This window comes from Megalops cyprinoides, chromosome 4 (assembly GCF_013368585.1).
Source record: "Megalops cyprinoides isolate fMegCyp1 chromosome 4, fMegCyp1.pri, whole genome shotgun sequence".
NCBI classification, from domain to species: Eukaryota; Metazoa; Chordata; class Actinopteri; order Elopiformes; family Megalopidae; genus Megalops; species Megalops cyprinoides.
Window position 1 is genome coordinate 10512247 of NC_050586.1, and position 16151 is coordinate 10528397.

At 41.0% G+C, this 16151-nt stretch overlaps 1 protein-coding gene across 2 annotated transcripts in view; it reads left to right on the forward strand.

Moving 5' to 3' along the window:
* The first annotated feature begins 1201 nt into the window (after window positions 1-1201).
* The window catches only part of LOC118776613 (leucine-rich repeat transmembrane neuronal protein 4), an 83468-nt gene continuing 68518 nt past the window's right edge, over window positions 1202-16151 (forward strand). The window contains exons 1-2 of one of the 2 annotated variants that reach the window (XM_036527068.1): window positions 1202-1511; window positions 9006-10549. In XM_036527068.1, the coding sequence (XP_036382961.1) occupies window positions 1508-1511; window positions 9006-10549 (1548 nt within the window). In that variant the 5' untranslated portion in view covers window positions 1202-1507. Of the gene's footprint in view, window positions 1512-9005; window positions 10600-16151 lie in introns of both variants that reach the window. The other variant, XM_036527069.1, reaches the window with a different exon arrangement.

The window sequence follows — 16151 nt, forward strand, 5'->3', positions numbered from 1 at the left end:
ATAATCAAAAATAAAAATATGGATATTTGAATGCAAAAGTATGGTATTAATATATCCTAAAAGAATTTGACTGCAACATACACATTTTATTTTGAAATAGTTCCATTTATTCATGTTCATTCATGGAGGCCTGGCACACTGTAGTAATGCCACAGCATCATGTGCAATTTCGGGTAACTGGTGGTTTTTTTGTAATGGAAATAAGGGAATGCTTTAATGTGCAATGAAAGGAAAACTGCACAGCTGTAAAATAAATACCGGTATATTCGTGTTTCTGTTTGTTTCAGAAAATACTAATGTTTTGTGCACGTGGCTGCTAGGGAATAAATGTATTTTGCTCAATTTTGAACTTGATCACACATATATGAATAAAACAAATAGATGTTGATGTCAGATATCTGTAAAGGCATTTGTAAATATATAGGAGCAAGTGGGACCCTAATTTCCTGCTATGCTTAATGTCTTTTCATAGCGATATTCATAAAATTTAACTGAAATACACTTAATCCAACGGAAAATTCTGTTCTGCTTGATTTGCTAGGGTTTCGTCTACATGCGTTAAAGTGTAGTCTACATACAGTAGGAGCGAACAGAAGTGAGAGGGCAGCATTGGTTTTGCTGTGGGCGTTCGCTTCTCGCCAGAAGAGGGCAATATGAATCATTCCACACAGCGAAGTTGCAGTGAGAGACAGCCGTGATATTGTTACAGTGGTAGCGCGCTACTAAACCGCCTTCTCTACCCCTGTCCTATTTGGAACTGAGAGACGGAGGAAGAGAATACGGGAAGGAGCAGCATTTGTCCTAACAGGGCTCTTGATTTGCGAACTGTTTGATTTTCTTTTACTCCCATATCACTTTTCTGCCAAAACGTTGGAATACAGACTCCCAGGCAATCTGTACTATGCTCGTTTCGGTCAACTGGAACAGTTTATTGCAAAGGAATGTTTGTTGTCTGTTGAATCCTGCTGTTGCAGTATCTTTATTTTAAGAGAATCGTTGTTTACGCATTATGGCATACCTGATGGATGAAACGCAATGCGAACATTAATAAGTAGCGTGGCTTCTATAAACTTTTCTTTCTCGCACGTTTTATTCCGGATGTAAGTCCGTCTGGCTTTGGAACTATCCGCTCATGTTCCTCTCTTGCTGTTTTTCGTTAATTGCGTAACAATAAAATAGTGTTAATAATGCGTCAAAATCCCGGAGAGAAGTCGAGGCTATTTCCCTGCTTGCATCAGGACACTGAGATATGCTGCATGGCTGGACTTGGGGACTGAAATACGGGCACAAGGTTGCTCACCCTTGCCATACCTCCGGAGCGCAGCGGCGGGCAGGTGTGCCTCGCTTGTGCTTGCTGTCGGTTGCTGTACCGGCTGAGCTGCGAGAGCGGGTTGAGTAGTGGATAAAAACGGAACCATCTGAGGAGACCGCGTGTCATGCGGGCTCGGGAGTCAAGTGCTTGTAGCAGGCTATAAACCCGTGGACAGGATCTGATAGATACGCGGATATGGGTATGTTATGTGCCGCTTTATCAATACTTATTTCATGTCATTGCAAAACAGTTTTTTCTTGTAGTGCTCATTCTTTCTTGAAAATACCTGCGCAAAGTAAACGGTATGGAACGTTACACGCTCAGTGCTTGCTTTCCTAAAAAGAGAAAAAAAAATCTGCAGCCACCTGCCAAAAGAGCTCATGCCTAGATTAGGGGTGAATATTCCACCCTCTAGTCCTCGTTTACAGATCGGCACAATAAACTTGAGACAGTAACCTGTTTTGTTGCATGAATATGCAACTACATTTCAGCTGTATTTTCAAACAACACAGCAGCTATGCACCCGCGTCTTCGCAAAATTCATTTGGCTGTCTATTTTCCATTAAGACATGGTTGATATCGTACACTTGTTTGCTGACTATATTAAAAATAAGTAACACAACATCATGCGCAGCACCGATGCTGAAATAGCCGCACCATCCACGGCTCACATTACCACAGATACTGAATAATGACGGATATTGCCATTTCATGAAATACTTGTCCAGCTCATCGCAGTTTAGTTTTTAATTGTCGAACATTTTGTTATGTAAAGTGTACTTTTCCTGTATGGATTAGTAAACAGGACTGGGAAGGGCCGTTGACTGGGATTGAAATGCTAATTAAGGTTAATGTTAGAAGCTTGGCAACTTTATCATGCATGGCTGTGCATAATTATGTATAAGCATACTGGTTAAGATATCCTATCACAAAGATAGCGAACAGATGTTTCTATTTCATGTTCAACAGGTGCACATAAAGCAGAACTTGATTGTGAAAATATGGGTTATATACTATTTCCTTGCAACTCAATGTCTTTTTGGTGTTTTTCTTAATCTGTCTCTGCTCACAGCCGTGTAACGCCTCGCTTTCGCCCGTCTTTGTTGTCTTTAGTCTGCGTGTTGTGCTGTTGACTGAGGCTAACGAGCATTTTGTTGTGACTTGTGCTTCACCGCGGCGGTTGATTGATGCCTTTGCGGCTGGAGAGCACATAGAATGTGCCTCAAACCGCGCACCGCGTATTTCTGTGTCGTCTTATGTATTTATTTTGGTGGGTTCATAAGGGACCGATTCGCCTCGTTATTGACCTGCTACCTATGAGGCCAGCCGTTGTCCCTCACTGCAGTTTTAGATTATCAGTGTGTTCATGAAGGCACTTAAGATCTTTTTTTTTCCCCTGCCACTGCAGAACCGAGTCCCCTTCGCTCACTGCGATCCCAGTAACATTCTGTGGCTCTTCAGCACACATATGGCAAAGTAGCCTGTATGTCAGTAGCAGTCACGAAAAATAGCAGAGCACTGGTGGATTACTCACTGAAGGTATTATAATTAATAAAAATAGCTGTGCTTATCATTACCCTGAGTGTATTCTGGCTGTGTATAATCAACAGAAATGCTTAAATAAAAGTACCCTAGTTCCTCTCCTTTTCTCTTCCCCAATAAATTATAAAGGGCACTGGTAACTATGACAGGAGAGCTAGAGTTCATTCAGCTTTCACCACCAAACAATTTGTATGTATTTAAAATATTTTTATTGTGCATAATCATAATCGCGGCAGTAAGAATAATATACATAATAATAAAATAATAATAATAATAATATGTAGTGTTGCTGTCGTGTGATTTTTTTTTTTTTTTTTTTTTTTTTTTGAGGTTACTGTATGTTTAGCTTTTTTTCTAAGCATGCAGTGGAAGTATATTGTGAGGTGTACTTATAGGTTTTCAGAAATTTTGTTGTCCTTTCGATGGGATCGAAAAACTCAAATTAATAAGTTAAAGGTATATGTCTCTGCTTTGTAGCTATATGTCCAATCGCCCTGCGTGAGCTTTTGATGTCTTAGCTTATATTTAGGCTTTTCTTTTAGAACTCGTTTCGTTTGATGAGTATGTGGCCAGCTCTGATGCTGTTCATTGGTAGCATGTAGTACGTCTAGCCTTATGCCTCATAAAATGATTAATAGCGCCAAATGGCTCTGCGGCAGTGGAGAGGTTCTTGTTTTTGCGAACACAAAATGACAACTTAGCCAGGAGCGGAGGCGTTCCGTTTTAACAGCTATACAGTAAATATAGCAAAACCAACCGGGCGCTGCGGCAGTGTTCTCCGTGCTTACGCGGTTCGGAATGACTTTGTCTATCAATTGGACTCATCTATAATTGAAACTTCATGGTCAGTTGTTTATAACACAGTGCTTTCCAATGAATTTTGTTGTGAATCACTGCAGTGTTGACCAGAGTGTTTTGTTAAGGTCATGCTGTAAGCATATATCATTTATTGAACAGTCAATCGCAAAAAAAGTAATTAGTTTTATTTTTTTTTCTCTTATTCTTTTTCTATGGTTAACCCTGCTTGAGTGGTTCAGGGTTTCTTCAAACACTGTGCGGTTTGAGGTTTAATTAATGAAGCGACCCAATAAAATTCTCAGCAACCCCTTGGTCACTTAATCATGTAATTATCCAGTAAGCAGCAGGAAAAGAAAGCTCCTCCCACAGAATGCAATTCATTTCTCAAGTTAGAATAGAAGACAGGTGTTTCGCCCTAGTATTTCGTGTTGCGTTCAGTCCTATATTCATAATGGTGATAATATGAAACCGTCAAACATGGCCTCATGTGCTTTATGAGAAAGTTACACCACTTATATCATATTATCAATAGAGGGTGGGGGCTATAAAATGCATAGAAGGCATCCCAATACTGGCGTTATACTGAAATTCGGATGGTTTAGTTGATAGTTACAGTTCCTGTATAATTTTTGCACAAATCACGGGTATGTTGCGTAATTGCGCAAGTATGTTGCGTAATTTTTCATTTGCATGCGTAATGAAGATGCTTTCCCCCTCTTTAATGACACCTCGTTCAGTATTTTCCCGTGTATCCCTGCGCAGTATCCATATCCTGTCGTGGGAGTATATTATTCAGAGGTGTAACATGACTCCCGATAGCTTTTTAATACTGAAAGTATTACCAGTAGTTGGTAATTGTTGATTTTAATGTTATTCTTTCTAAGTTTACCGATTTGCACACCAAGCTTAAACACCTGTCAATCTACCATGCCTATTAATTGTAATAATCATTGAAAAGCCCCAGAATTACAAACAGCTGTGGCATTAACCACAGCTATGGCATTAATCTTGTAAACTTTCTGCCTTAGTACATTTTTACATTTATAATGGCAGGGTGGGTTGCTAATATGAAAAAGGCAACATTAAACATGACTTTTAGAAACAGGTGTCAGTCAAAACAAATATTCGCTCTGGAGCAGTGATGAAACAGAGATTGCTGCTGGGGTTTCAGTAAATTCCTCATATGTTTCTTTTTTTTTTCTCCCCCCCCCCTCTCTCAAATAGCTACATCACACAAGGAGACTGTTAGACAGATGAGGTGTCCCTTATTAAATGGCTAAGAGCTTTCTCATGTAATGGAGTGGAGAGGGTGTCAAAACAGATAACTGAGGAGGAGATTGAAAGCCTGTCAGGGGATGAGGAGGAGAAAGAGGCAGGAGCCATATCTGCTTCCTGGGTTTGATTGCTTATGCTGTGAATTGTTCTGCTCAGATATAACCGTCACTGTCAGGGGAAATTAGAATCTGGGAAATGGAAATATCATTAAGAATAGGGGGAAGAATAAAAAATCTGTCATTGCTGGTTTGTTTGTGCTTATTTTCTATTGTGCAGTTTTTTGCCATTACTGTGCGTTGGTGCTCACTGGAATGTTGTGGCCTTAATATTGGCCTGTGTAGTCCTGTGTGAAAGAGAAATCGTTTTGGGTATCATACATTTCTGCATCATCAAGGGAGGCTAAACTTCCCATCACTGTTGGAAGAGCATGCCGTTTGTGATTACAGCATGCCCCCACAGCACTGAAATAATGTAAACACAAACCGGATAGCACTTCAAGCTGAGAATCGTGTTAGGGCAACTCGTTGGCACACTTGCATATTGCTATTATAACTGAAGATTAGAAGGATGGCTCAAAAACCTCAGGGGCAAATTTGCTCCACATACTGTAATAGTCTAATATCCAAGCACATTCTGTGAAAGAATACACTGTCTTGATAGCATTCTTCATGGCCAACAAGACTGACAAAAGTGAAATGAGTGCCAAGTGAATTAGAATCCGTACAGCCTTACAGGGTGAAAAGTACGTTTTGATCCCTTCTTAAAATGTGGGAGGGAGGAAGGCACATCCAGGCCTGGGTGGCCGAGAGTGTCGGAGCTTACCTTAATTTCTGCTGTGTGATGCATCTTGAAATACAAATACATCCCACAGACAGGATACCAGTCTATTTCCCAACCACTCTGTTGTGCCAAGCCCTGTAGGGTCTTTGACATGACTCAGCTGGGAATTGAACCAACAACCTTCTGGCATCAGGAAGACCACTCTAAACAAACCAGTACAGTATATACTTTAGGACAGGCCAATTTAGATTGGGGTTTTGCCTATTAAGGGGTAAAGTGGCTTTTTATATGGGCCAGCTTTATAAGTGTATGGGTTCACTTAACATATGAGGGAGACTATCCCAATTATTGGAGCAGGTGAAATATCACTACCACTATGCAATTATAATTGTCCCCAAGTTGTCCCCACAGCTACAGCCAATTTGTATTTGAATCAAACTTTTAAAAGGCTCACGGTAGCAATGTGTCAAAACAGTATTAATATAAAAAGTATTGACATATTATTTTTGCAGTCTAGGAAATCATTCTGAGCCCTTGAACAATGTGTCTTCGTAATCATCTATGTGAGCACAGGTCTATCAGAGAGCATATATTCAGAGTGATTTGCCATACATTTGCACCTTGATCTCACCAAAGTCTCACCTCTTTGCTTCTACCTGTCCTCTAAAGGCCAACAGTTGTGATGTTGACATACCCCACATCATACCCAATTACCCAATCCTTGACCCTTGGCCCTAGTCAGGTTACTGGTGAACCCCAGAGACAAAAGCACCAAAATTCTGGTTAATAAGCAGCTCACATTAACCAGCACTACACATTATCAATACACTTCCTCAAGGATAAAGCATACTTTAATGGTGTCAGTGACAAGATTTTTTTAAAATGTATGAACACAATAGCACTGTTACTTCTCTCTTTCATTAGAATTCAGTGGAATTAAACTGTCTACTAAGGATTGTTTTCTTACTGTAGAATGTATGTACATGTAGTGTAAAAACATAGGTTATCACATTCTCAATTATTATCAGATAAAAGCCCTCAGGCCTATTTTTGAGTTACAAACATTTTCATATTAATAAACAATCTCCATTCCAAATGTGTTTGTGATTCTGATGGTTGACTGTGCTTTAGTCAGGCTTTACAATTCCCTTTCCCCAATCACAGCTCCTTCACAGTACCCAAGAATACATCTGGTAAAAGCGGTTTGTTTGGCACTTCCAAGGGTGATTGTAATATGCCCCTCTCTGTTAAATATCATAGAAACAGCATGACTTGAAATAACATACCATGTAATTATGTACTGAACATTCATTACACCAAAGAGAATGAGCTGGGTGGCCCTGCATGATATGCAAGGTTGTCGTTTTGGAAAGAGAGGATGTTTTATTTTGATTTTGTTATGAATGACCATGTCTCCATCACACAAATTGCATATTAAGGCATGCAAATTCTCTGTTTATTCAGAAAGTGAACTATTTAAGTAGTATTAGAGAGTAGAGAGTTAAATTCAATCTTTACCTCTTTCTATTGAGCTTGTCATAAGAGTTGTCTCAGGTCCCTATTATGGAAACATGAAATTTGACCGAGGGAGTTTTGGCTAAATTGGGCTAAATGTTATCAGGCTGTTCAACATTTCCTAATTTGTGAAAGACATGAAATACTGCTTTCTTTAGAAAAACATCCATCGCCTATTTCGTTTTAATATGTCCACGAGAAAAAAGTCCTCCTCTGAATGAAAGGCTTGTGGATTGTTTCCCCAAATTGTCAGCGGCATCCCATGGATCCCTCCATCTGGGAGTAAAAGACTCCTGAAAAAAGACCTTACTCACGCACCCATATGGGATCCACATATGTTTGGCACAAACAAAATGTCATGTTAGTTAACATATGTTGCCTAATATCTGTCAGCTACCCCTGGTCAAAGAATCAGCAGCGACAAAGCCATCACAAGGATTAGAATAAGAAGACTATGAGTAAGAATAGCCATTTCACATCAGAGATTGTGTTTACGCTTGCAGTAATTTTAAGTTCTCTGACGCACGAAAAGGAAACTTTTTATAGAAGGACGTTTCTTTTCTCACTCAGAAGTACAGGGCTGATTAATCCTTCAGTTTTTGACTGCTTGGACCCATACCCCTAAACTCTTGCCATATTTATTCTTTTACCACCCCCATCTGTTACGCCGATCAAGTATAATCTCTTTTGTGCTGTTTAGCTTCATAATGAGGTATTACTCTGCTGTATCTGTAGTGAAAGACTTGGATCACTGCTGTTTGATAACAGAAGAATAAGCAGATGAGCTGTATTTTGTGGAAACCTGTTTTATGATATCTTCAGATGGTCCTGAATGCATTATTTGGAGATTAGTGTGCAAGGAAAGACATAGTAATTTATTGAGAAAGTAGATGTAAGACACAAAGTCTCAGTGTAGTGTAGAGTCAAAAGTCTTTCCACAGTTACTTCACAGACAAGTAAACACAGCATAGACATGACTTCCAGTTGGGGTGAAAATAATACAGCTCAAGTAAATTATTCACTTCATGTGAATAATTCATTTCCCTACAAACCAGAAATTGACAAATTTTTGTAATGTTGTCAAAGTTTTTGTAATATTGTCAAAACTCAGGCTTTTGGGATCCTCTGTACTACTTTTGTTTACTACAATAGCTGTGAAAAGCCAATTATCAGTTGTTACATAATTACTTGTTTAATAAACCTTAATAGGTAGCCCTCAGTATAAATGGGGCTGACTCCAATTAACTAACAATTCACTCCAATCCTATTCATTCCTGCCGAAATATAATTTTAATCCATAAATTCATTCATTGTGTGTTACCTGTATTACAATGTTCTGTTTGTAATAGCTGCTTTTTAATTCATTTGATATATCCCCTAATTTAAGGCACAGGTTTCTGGACCTAAATGCTTTCATAAAGCTCATCTGAAAAAGGCAACTTAAAAAAAAATAATAAAGGAAGTTGATTATTTGAAAAATATGGTTTTTGTTCTAGACCTAGAAAATTTCTAGCATGTAATATTTGTTTTAATTACTTTTAATTAGACATAAACTTTTCTGGGTTAATGAAATACTTATCTCTGAAATATTTTGGTTGTGATCTGAATTCTCTGGGTTTTTTTTTTTTCTTCAGTAAGACCATGCTATTGTGTCCCTTAGAGGTGACATGAAGTTCATGAAATCCATTAAATCCTATAATGTTAGACAGTTAGAGTAAAAAGATAAGGGAGCTATAGGGGGAAGTTTAATGTAAGCATCTCTGTCTGCCCTGTGTGTTTGCAGGGTCCCTGATGCGAGGCAGGTGGCTAATGGTGCCGCTGCTGTTGCAGGCCTGGCTGCTGGCATCCCCGAGCAGCGTCCGTGAGCGTCCGTGTCCTCGGAGCTGCCGCTGCGATGGGAAGATAGTGTACTGTGAGTCCAACGCCTTTCGCGACGTGCCAAAGAACGTCTCCGGTGGGTGCCAGGGCCTGTCCCTGCGCTACAACAGCCTGGTGAGCCTCAGGGCCGGCCAGTTTGCCGGCCTGAGCCAGCTTGTCTGGCTCTACCTGGACCACAACTACATCAACACCGTGGACAGCCAGGCCTTCCAGGGAGTGCGTAGGCTCAAGGAGCTGATTCTGAGCTCAAACAAGATCACACAGCTCCAAAACGCCACTTTCCACACCGTCCCCAACTTACGAAACCTCGACCTGTCCTACAACAAGCTGCAGGCCCTGCAGCCAAACCAGTTCCAGGGTCTCCGCAAGCTGCTCAGCCTCCACATCCGTTCCAATTCCTTGAAGAGCGTCCCCGTGCGAGTCTTTCAGGACTGCCGCAACCTGGAGTTTCTGGACCTGGGCTACAACCGACTGCGCAGCCTCACCCGCAATGCCTTCGCGGGGCTGCTCAAACTGACTGAACTGCACTTGGAGCACAACCAGTTCTCCAAGATCAACTTCTCACACTTTCCACGCCTCTACAACCTGCGGGCGCTCTACCTGCAGTGGAACCGCATCCGGTCCATCAGCCAGGGGCTCACCTGGATCTGGACCTCCCTGCAGAAACTGGACCTCTCGGGAAACGACCTGCAAGTTGTGGATGCCAGTATCTACCAGTGCCTGCCCAACCTGCAGACACTCAACCTGGACTCCAACAAGCTCAGCAATGTGTCTCAGGAGGCGGTGGCAGCATGGATCTCTCTGACCACCATCAGCCTAGCAGGCAACATATGGGACTGCAGCCCCAGCATCTGCCCCCTGGTGGTTTGGCTGAGGAACTTCAAGGGGAACAAGGAGACCACCATGATTTGTGCGGGACCCAAGGAGGCCCAGGGGGAGAAAGTGATGGATGCAGTGGAAACGTACAGCATCTGCAAAGCCACTCCGGCCCCATCTGTCTCCACACCATCCACCCTCCCCAATACTCCATCAAAACCCGAGCGCTTGCCCATTCCCACTTTGTCCAGAGTGGGCGAGGAGCTGGCGGGGGTTGGTTTCGCCAGCCCCATGCCTTCGGGGGCCTCCTCCACCATCCCAGAGCAGGACTTTGAGCATGTTTCCTTCCACAAAATAATTGCCGGCAGTGTGGCGCTCTTCTTGTCGGTAGCTATGATCCTGCTGGTGATATATGTGTCGTGGAAGCGCTACCCCAGCAGCATGAAGCAGCTGCAGCAGCACTCCATGGTCCGAAAGCGCAGGAAAAAGGTGCGGGAAACAGAACGCACCCTCAACTCCCCCCTGCAGGAGTATTATGTGGACTACAAACCCACAAACTCTGAGACCATGGACGTGCTGGTCAATGGGACAGGACCCTGCACCTACACCATCTCGGGCTCCAGAGAATGTGAGGTATGATCCGTCACCCTCCTAAAATCCATTTCCACTGCGGGGATCGAGAGGTAAATTTTCCAGTGCTTTTGAGGAAAAACATGTGCTATCTCCCCCCTGCCCCCTTCCCCCCTCCCTTAGCTGTGTTTGTTTGGAGGGTAGGAGAGATGGGTCACGTTGCATTGTAGCTTGGGTCATACCTTTTTGAGCGGCGCCATTTCCATTTGTCCATCCAGGCAACATAAAGTAAAGCGTCTTCTGTTAATAGGTGATGATTGGTGAAACAATTACAGGCTTCACAGCAAGTTATTATCAGTAATAGGCATAGAGGTCAATTGCATGTTCAAAGTTCAAATGTACCCATGTATTGCCTCAGAAATGTATGCACTAGATCAAGTTACTGTGCAGTGAGTCATTTCCTATCCTTTTTTTCTTTTTTTTTTTTTTTTTTTTTACATTTCCGCCAACACAGACTTTGCTGCAGGCTTTGTTTGCGATAGCTGATGCCAAGTCAAATGAATACAGTTTTTTTATTATTTATTTTGCTTGTTTTTTTTCAACAAAATAAATAAAATCACTTATAACTCCTGATTACTAATGGACACTCAGCATAGTGTAAGAGGGTTCCCTGTATTGATGGCTTTATCCTTTTATGAACCGGTGAATCACAGATATTAGGCCACACTTGGCTTAGTCACACAGAGGGTTTATTTTTTTTATTCTTTGTCATTCATAACAGTCAAAGGGATCTGAACTCTGTCTTTTTAGCTCCTTGAGGGTATTGTTCGATTTCAAATATATATATATACTGTACAGAATCAGGAGCTAAAATATGATTTGGTCCAGGTTACGAAGAGTATAAACTTACAGAGAGCCGTAGAGGGATGACTGAAAGAAAATATAGATGGAGAAAGGCTGGTCTTGCTTTCGAAAACACAACATATCTGTTACAAAGGCACATTTTCTTAGAAGTTAGCACTGTTTACTATCTGTTCTGGCATAAAAGGTTAAAATTTATGCTACATGTATGAATTTCTTTGAAAGAACATGTAGCAAATCACATGCCAGGGTGAAGTCCCTTTTGTTGTGTACCCCTTGATGTGTCTTGTTTAATGTGGTGACTTAGTATACCCACTGCCATTGTGTGATTGTATTTACTTTCTCCTTCTTGTGCTACATTGTTGAGTGTTTGTAGTGTTCTTTATGGCTGTAAATGCTTTCTTTCTCAAATGTGTACACTTACATCGTTGTGCTTTTTTTTAATAATCTGTTTTTTTTTTTTTAAGGGAGCAGGCAAAATATATTGTGGAAGAGCCATAATAAATGAAAACATTTCATATGGAATCATAAAAATATTTGATTATAGTTGAACTCGGTTAGACCTTCCCCACAGTGTACAATTATCCTGTTTTCATTGTTTGTGTCTACAGTTGCTACGCTACAGAGGTATACACAGAGTTTCAGACACCCTGTACCAGGCATTTCATTTTATTTCATTTTCATTTTCATTTCATTTCATTTCAATGTACTCTGGGAGGCGCAGTGTCAAAACATGTACCGATATGAAAACCAATATACGCACTGTAACTCTTCGGGTACAAAAAAAGTAGTCTGCGCCTGATGCTGCAAACAAGCCAGACATGGGCTGTTGTGTCTTCAAGCACCATTTAATCATCTCAGGGGTCTTCAGAAGCCTGCCTAGGCCAGAGCAGAGCTGTCTGTTTGCTTGTGTTTTCTACAAGAGCCCATTTCCCTCATCCTCCTAATCCAGTCAGTTTAGCTTCTGTGGTTCTGAGATGTCTGAATTTCCTTAGCTCTTTGATACCCACTTAATGACGGTGTTAGATTACCAATGATTCTCATCACCTGGAAGGAAACAAGGACCTATTTTCATTCACTGAAGGAGAGTGATAAGCTACCTGTAATGGCGTGTCATTATGCCATTTGTCTCCTCCTTCTGTCCAAGCCCACCTCTCTCTCTTTCTCTCTCTGTCTGCCTCCCTCTCTCTCACACGCACACACACATACTCTCTCTCTCTGTTGTTCTTTGTGGTAGTGCAATTTATTTTCATGAGAAGTGATATATAGGTGTGACGTGCAAATATGTCTGTGTGTGTTTGTGCAATCAAGGAGGAGCATATTCTCTTTGCGTGTGCCTGTTTGTGTGAATGTGTGTCTGTGTGTGCGTTTGTATACGCATGTGTGAGTGTGTGTATGCGTGAATATGCGCGTGCATGTCTATTCTGGCTTTGCAAACCCCGGCTGGATAATGTTGAAGGCAGCTGTCCTACACTGAACTAGGGCTCTGCTGGAGTGCTGGAGGCACTGCCATTACAGATGCCCCTGATCCTTTAGGCAGCCAGACAGCCCCCTCTGCAGAGACAGGGTGCTAGATTTAATATCAGTAAACTGCAAGCCTTTATGTGAAAGATCAGAGATGTTGAGTAAAGACAGTCATTGTGTTTTTATTGAACATGTGTAAAGTGTAACCTCTTGACCAGGTCAGAAAGGAGTCACAGAGAGAAAAAAAATAAAAGGAAACGGACAAAGAGAGACCACTCCTCACTTTCCCCACTGTATTACCAAAGCCAGCTTGGTTTTACCTTATTTAGAAGAAAAGACTTGATTTTGTTATTGCTGTACTAATCTTTGTAATTAATATACGCATTTATTTGCTGATTGCTTCACCAGCTTGACAGCATTTAAGCATAATTACACAGATTTCAAGGTCACACACACACACACGCACACACACACACACACACACACACAGTGCCTGCTACTCAAGTTTCTTGATGTTGAGGGGCAGTGTGTGTCACCACAGTGGCATGCACCTTGGCTATTCTGGAGGTATAGCACATAACTAAATAAAAACCAGTTTGTTCCTTTAGTTAATCAACTTGCTGATGTTACCTAATGCCTTATCACTCTCTGCCAATGCTGTGTCAACATTAATAACATTTTGGATGCTGTTTTGCATTACATTTTCATGCATTCATCTGCAGAGAAAAAAGTGTTTTTCTAATCTTTTTTTTTGCTTCTTGTTCTGCACTGAGCTTTCAAATGTCAGACTCCTTGGTTCTCAGCTGCTTGTTTTCATTACTTAGAATTGCAGACATATAATTTTAGTCCAATAGACTTTATTCAGTTTTGATTGCAAGGAAAGGTTGCTGAGCACCATAGATCAACCTAAAGTGAACTATTTAATTGACTGGGCTGCAATTTTGTCTTCATTACTGACTGAGAGAATTTGAGGTAAGTTAGAATAGGGAGAGTCTATCAGGACAGAGATGTGTGTATGGTTATGACTTGAGCGTCCAGCATCCAATGTCTGTAAACTCATTTAATAATGTGTTATAACAACCTGTGATTTTTTTATTTACAGACAGCCTCTCCTGCATCTGCTTCTTCTGGTGTATTCTTTAATATAGGCCTATGTGTGAATTCAGGAAAATTAATTAACGCAATCTGTTCATTTTCATTTCACAACCACAAACTTCGAAATAGCATCAAAAGCAACTGATATCTATATGCATCTGATTTTTTTTCAGTATAGGCCACATCTCTGTAGATTTTTTTTTTTCTATCTTGATGGTGTTAGTTGCCTGGCAGTACATTGAGTCCCTCAGCTAAAGTGACCAAAGGTCTCATATTACTATGATTGACAAGTACCCAGTGGGGCTCCCAAATGAACTCCAGCTTCATCTTCTTTAAACTATTAATGCCCTCTTTAGCAACACAAGGCTTCCGGTTGCTCTTTGCTGCCAATGCTCTGTTGCAGACCCTTCTCCACACTCAGCTCAAGACAATTCCTTGGGCATTGGAATGCTTCCCAATGCATATGCCCAGAACTCCTCCCCAGTCTCACAGCCACCCACCAGTATGCAACCCTGGCATACTCACGCGGAGTTTTACCATGCAGACCCCATCAAACCAATCCAATAATCATCTGTTTTTAGTCAAGCTTGGTAATTGTTCCCCTTCTGGTCATAGTAATACAAATGATGGCAACAGTAAGTAATCAGCGGAAACAAATAAATTAAAGCCTTAAACTCACGACATGGGAGGGTGAAAGTGGACCAGTCAATGTAGAATATAAGATCGATGCGCACTGTGGGCTAGATTAAACACCCGGCAGGAAACACAAACGGGATGCATTGGAAGAAGGCCGGTCGCATTTAATTCATTAATTAGTTCATTAATTTATTGTTTGTTTTGTGAGAGCTAAAGTACAGTAATACTTCATAATAATGATAATAATAATAATACACAGGGGAGAAAGCAATGGGAGAACCAATGTGACGACACATGAAAATCAGTGTAGTGAAGCATTCACAGCTTCCCTCTCTGTGGCCGCAAATGAACAAGCCTGAAATTACAAAGTGTGCAGTGATGTCGAGGACTGTGGAGGATCTCTTTTATTACAGGTGATCAAATAAAACACTCACAGCACTGCAGCATGAACTGTGTAAAGCTGTGGGACCTGTGTGCCCCTGTAGAGTCCAAACGTTTGAGGTGAAGAGCCATGTGTGAAATACAATTTTAGGAAAGGAAATTGATTATGTTAACAAAGCACACAAAAACCTCACTCATAGCCTTAGCATTTTCTACTGCTACTAATACTTAATAATAATGATAATAATAATGATAATATTTAGTGGATAACATTAAGGTATCACCTTTGAACGATCTTACAGACACCGTATAGTGTATTGGTGTGACTCACATCCACTGCTGTTGCCGCTGTTGTTGATTTCGTGAATGCAAACAGAATATGTTTTACTGAGATTGTGTTACATACATAGTGATAATACTGATAATGGTAGTGATAAAGGTAATAGGGACTTAAGGGTGATCCATTACTTTCTTGAAATTGGCATATTGCTCCCTACTGCTTTCTGATGGCTCTCGGGTTATTTCGCTATGAATCTGACAGCCTGTACTAGCTTATGTAAATGGAACAGAAAACAGCCCTCAAACCCAAGCTTATATTTCTCTCACCACTGTATTCTGAAAAGAAACCAAACAGAACCATTTTGTCTGGTGTCTGAGCACTACAGGAAAATTACCGTGAGACTGACACCATGTTGTGACAGCGGCATTCTGATGGAGCCTATTCCATTGCAGCTGCATGTGGCAACAGCATGTTTGGTACCGTTCACCTGTGTAGCAGCTGGAAGGTAAAAGGGCACTCACCTGGAAGCCAGAAATTACGGTTACTCGTTACCATTTAAACAGCTGAATTGCAGATGTTGCTGTCTTGAATCTATCCTGAGAGCCCTAACCCCAAATGAAACTGAATCAAGCTCGCAATAGCGATCTGTGTTGAGAGCATTGGGGCATTGGCTTCTTTTAACATTACAAAAATAGGAATGCTTTGTGTGGACTGTGATATGTAAATAGGCTGCTTGCTTCTGTAGAGAAGGTATGACAGCTTTAGAGTTCTAGGAGATTTAATGATAGACCTCCTATTATTTATTAGAATATCCATTACGTACTCATACAAAGGATGGGTAAATGGAAATGACTGCATATTTATGCAGCTGTCAGAAAAATACATCAGAGATGAGTGAGCGACAATTCAACCTTTCACGAGTGTATTAATTGCATTTAAACCATATAA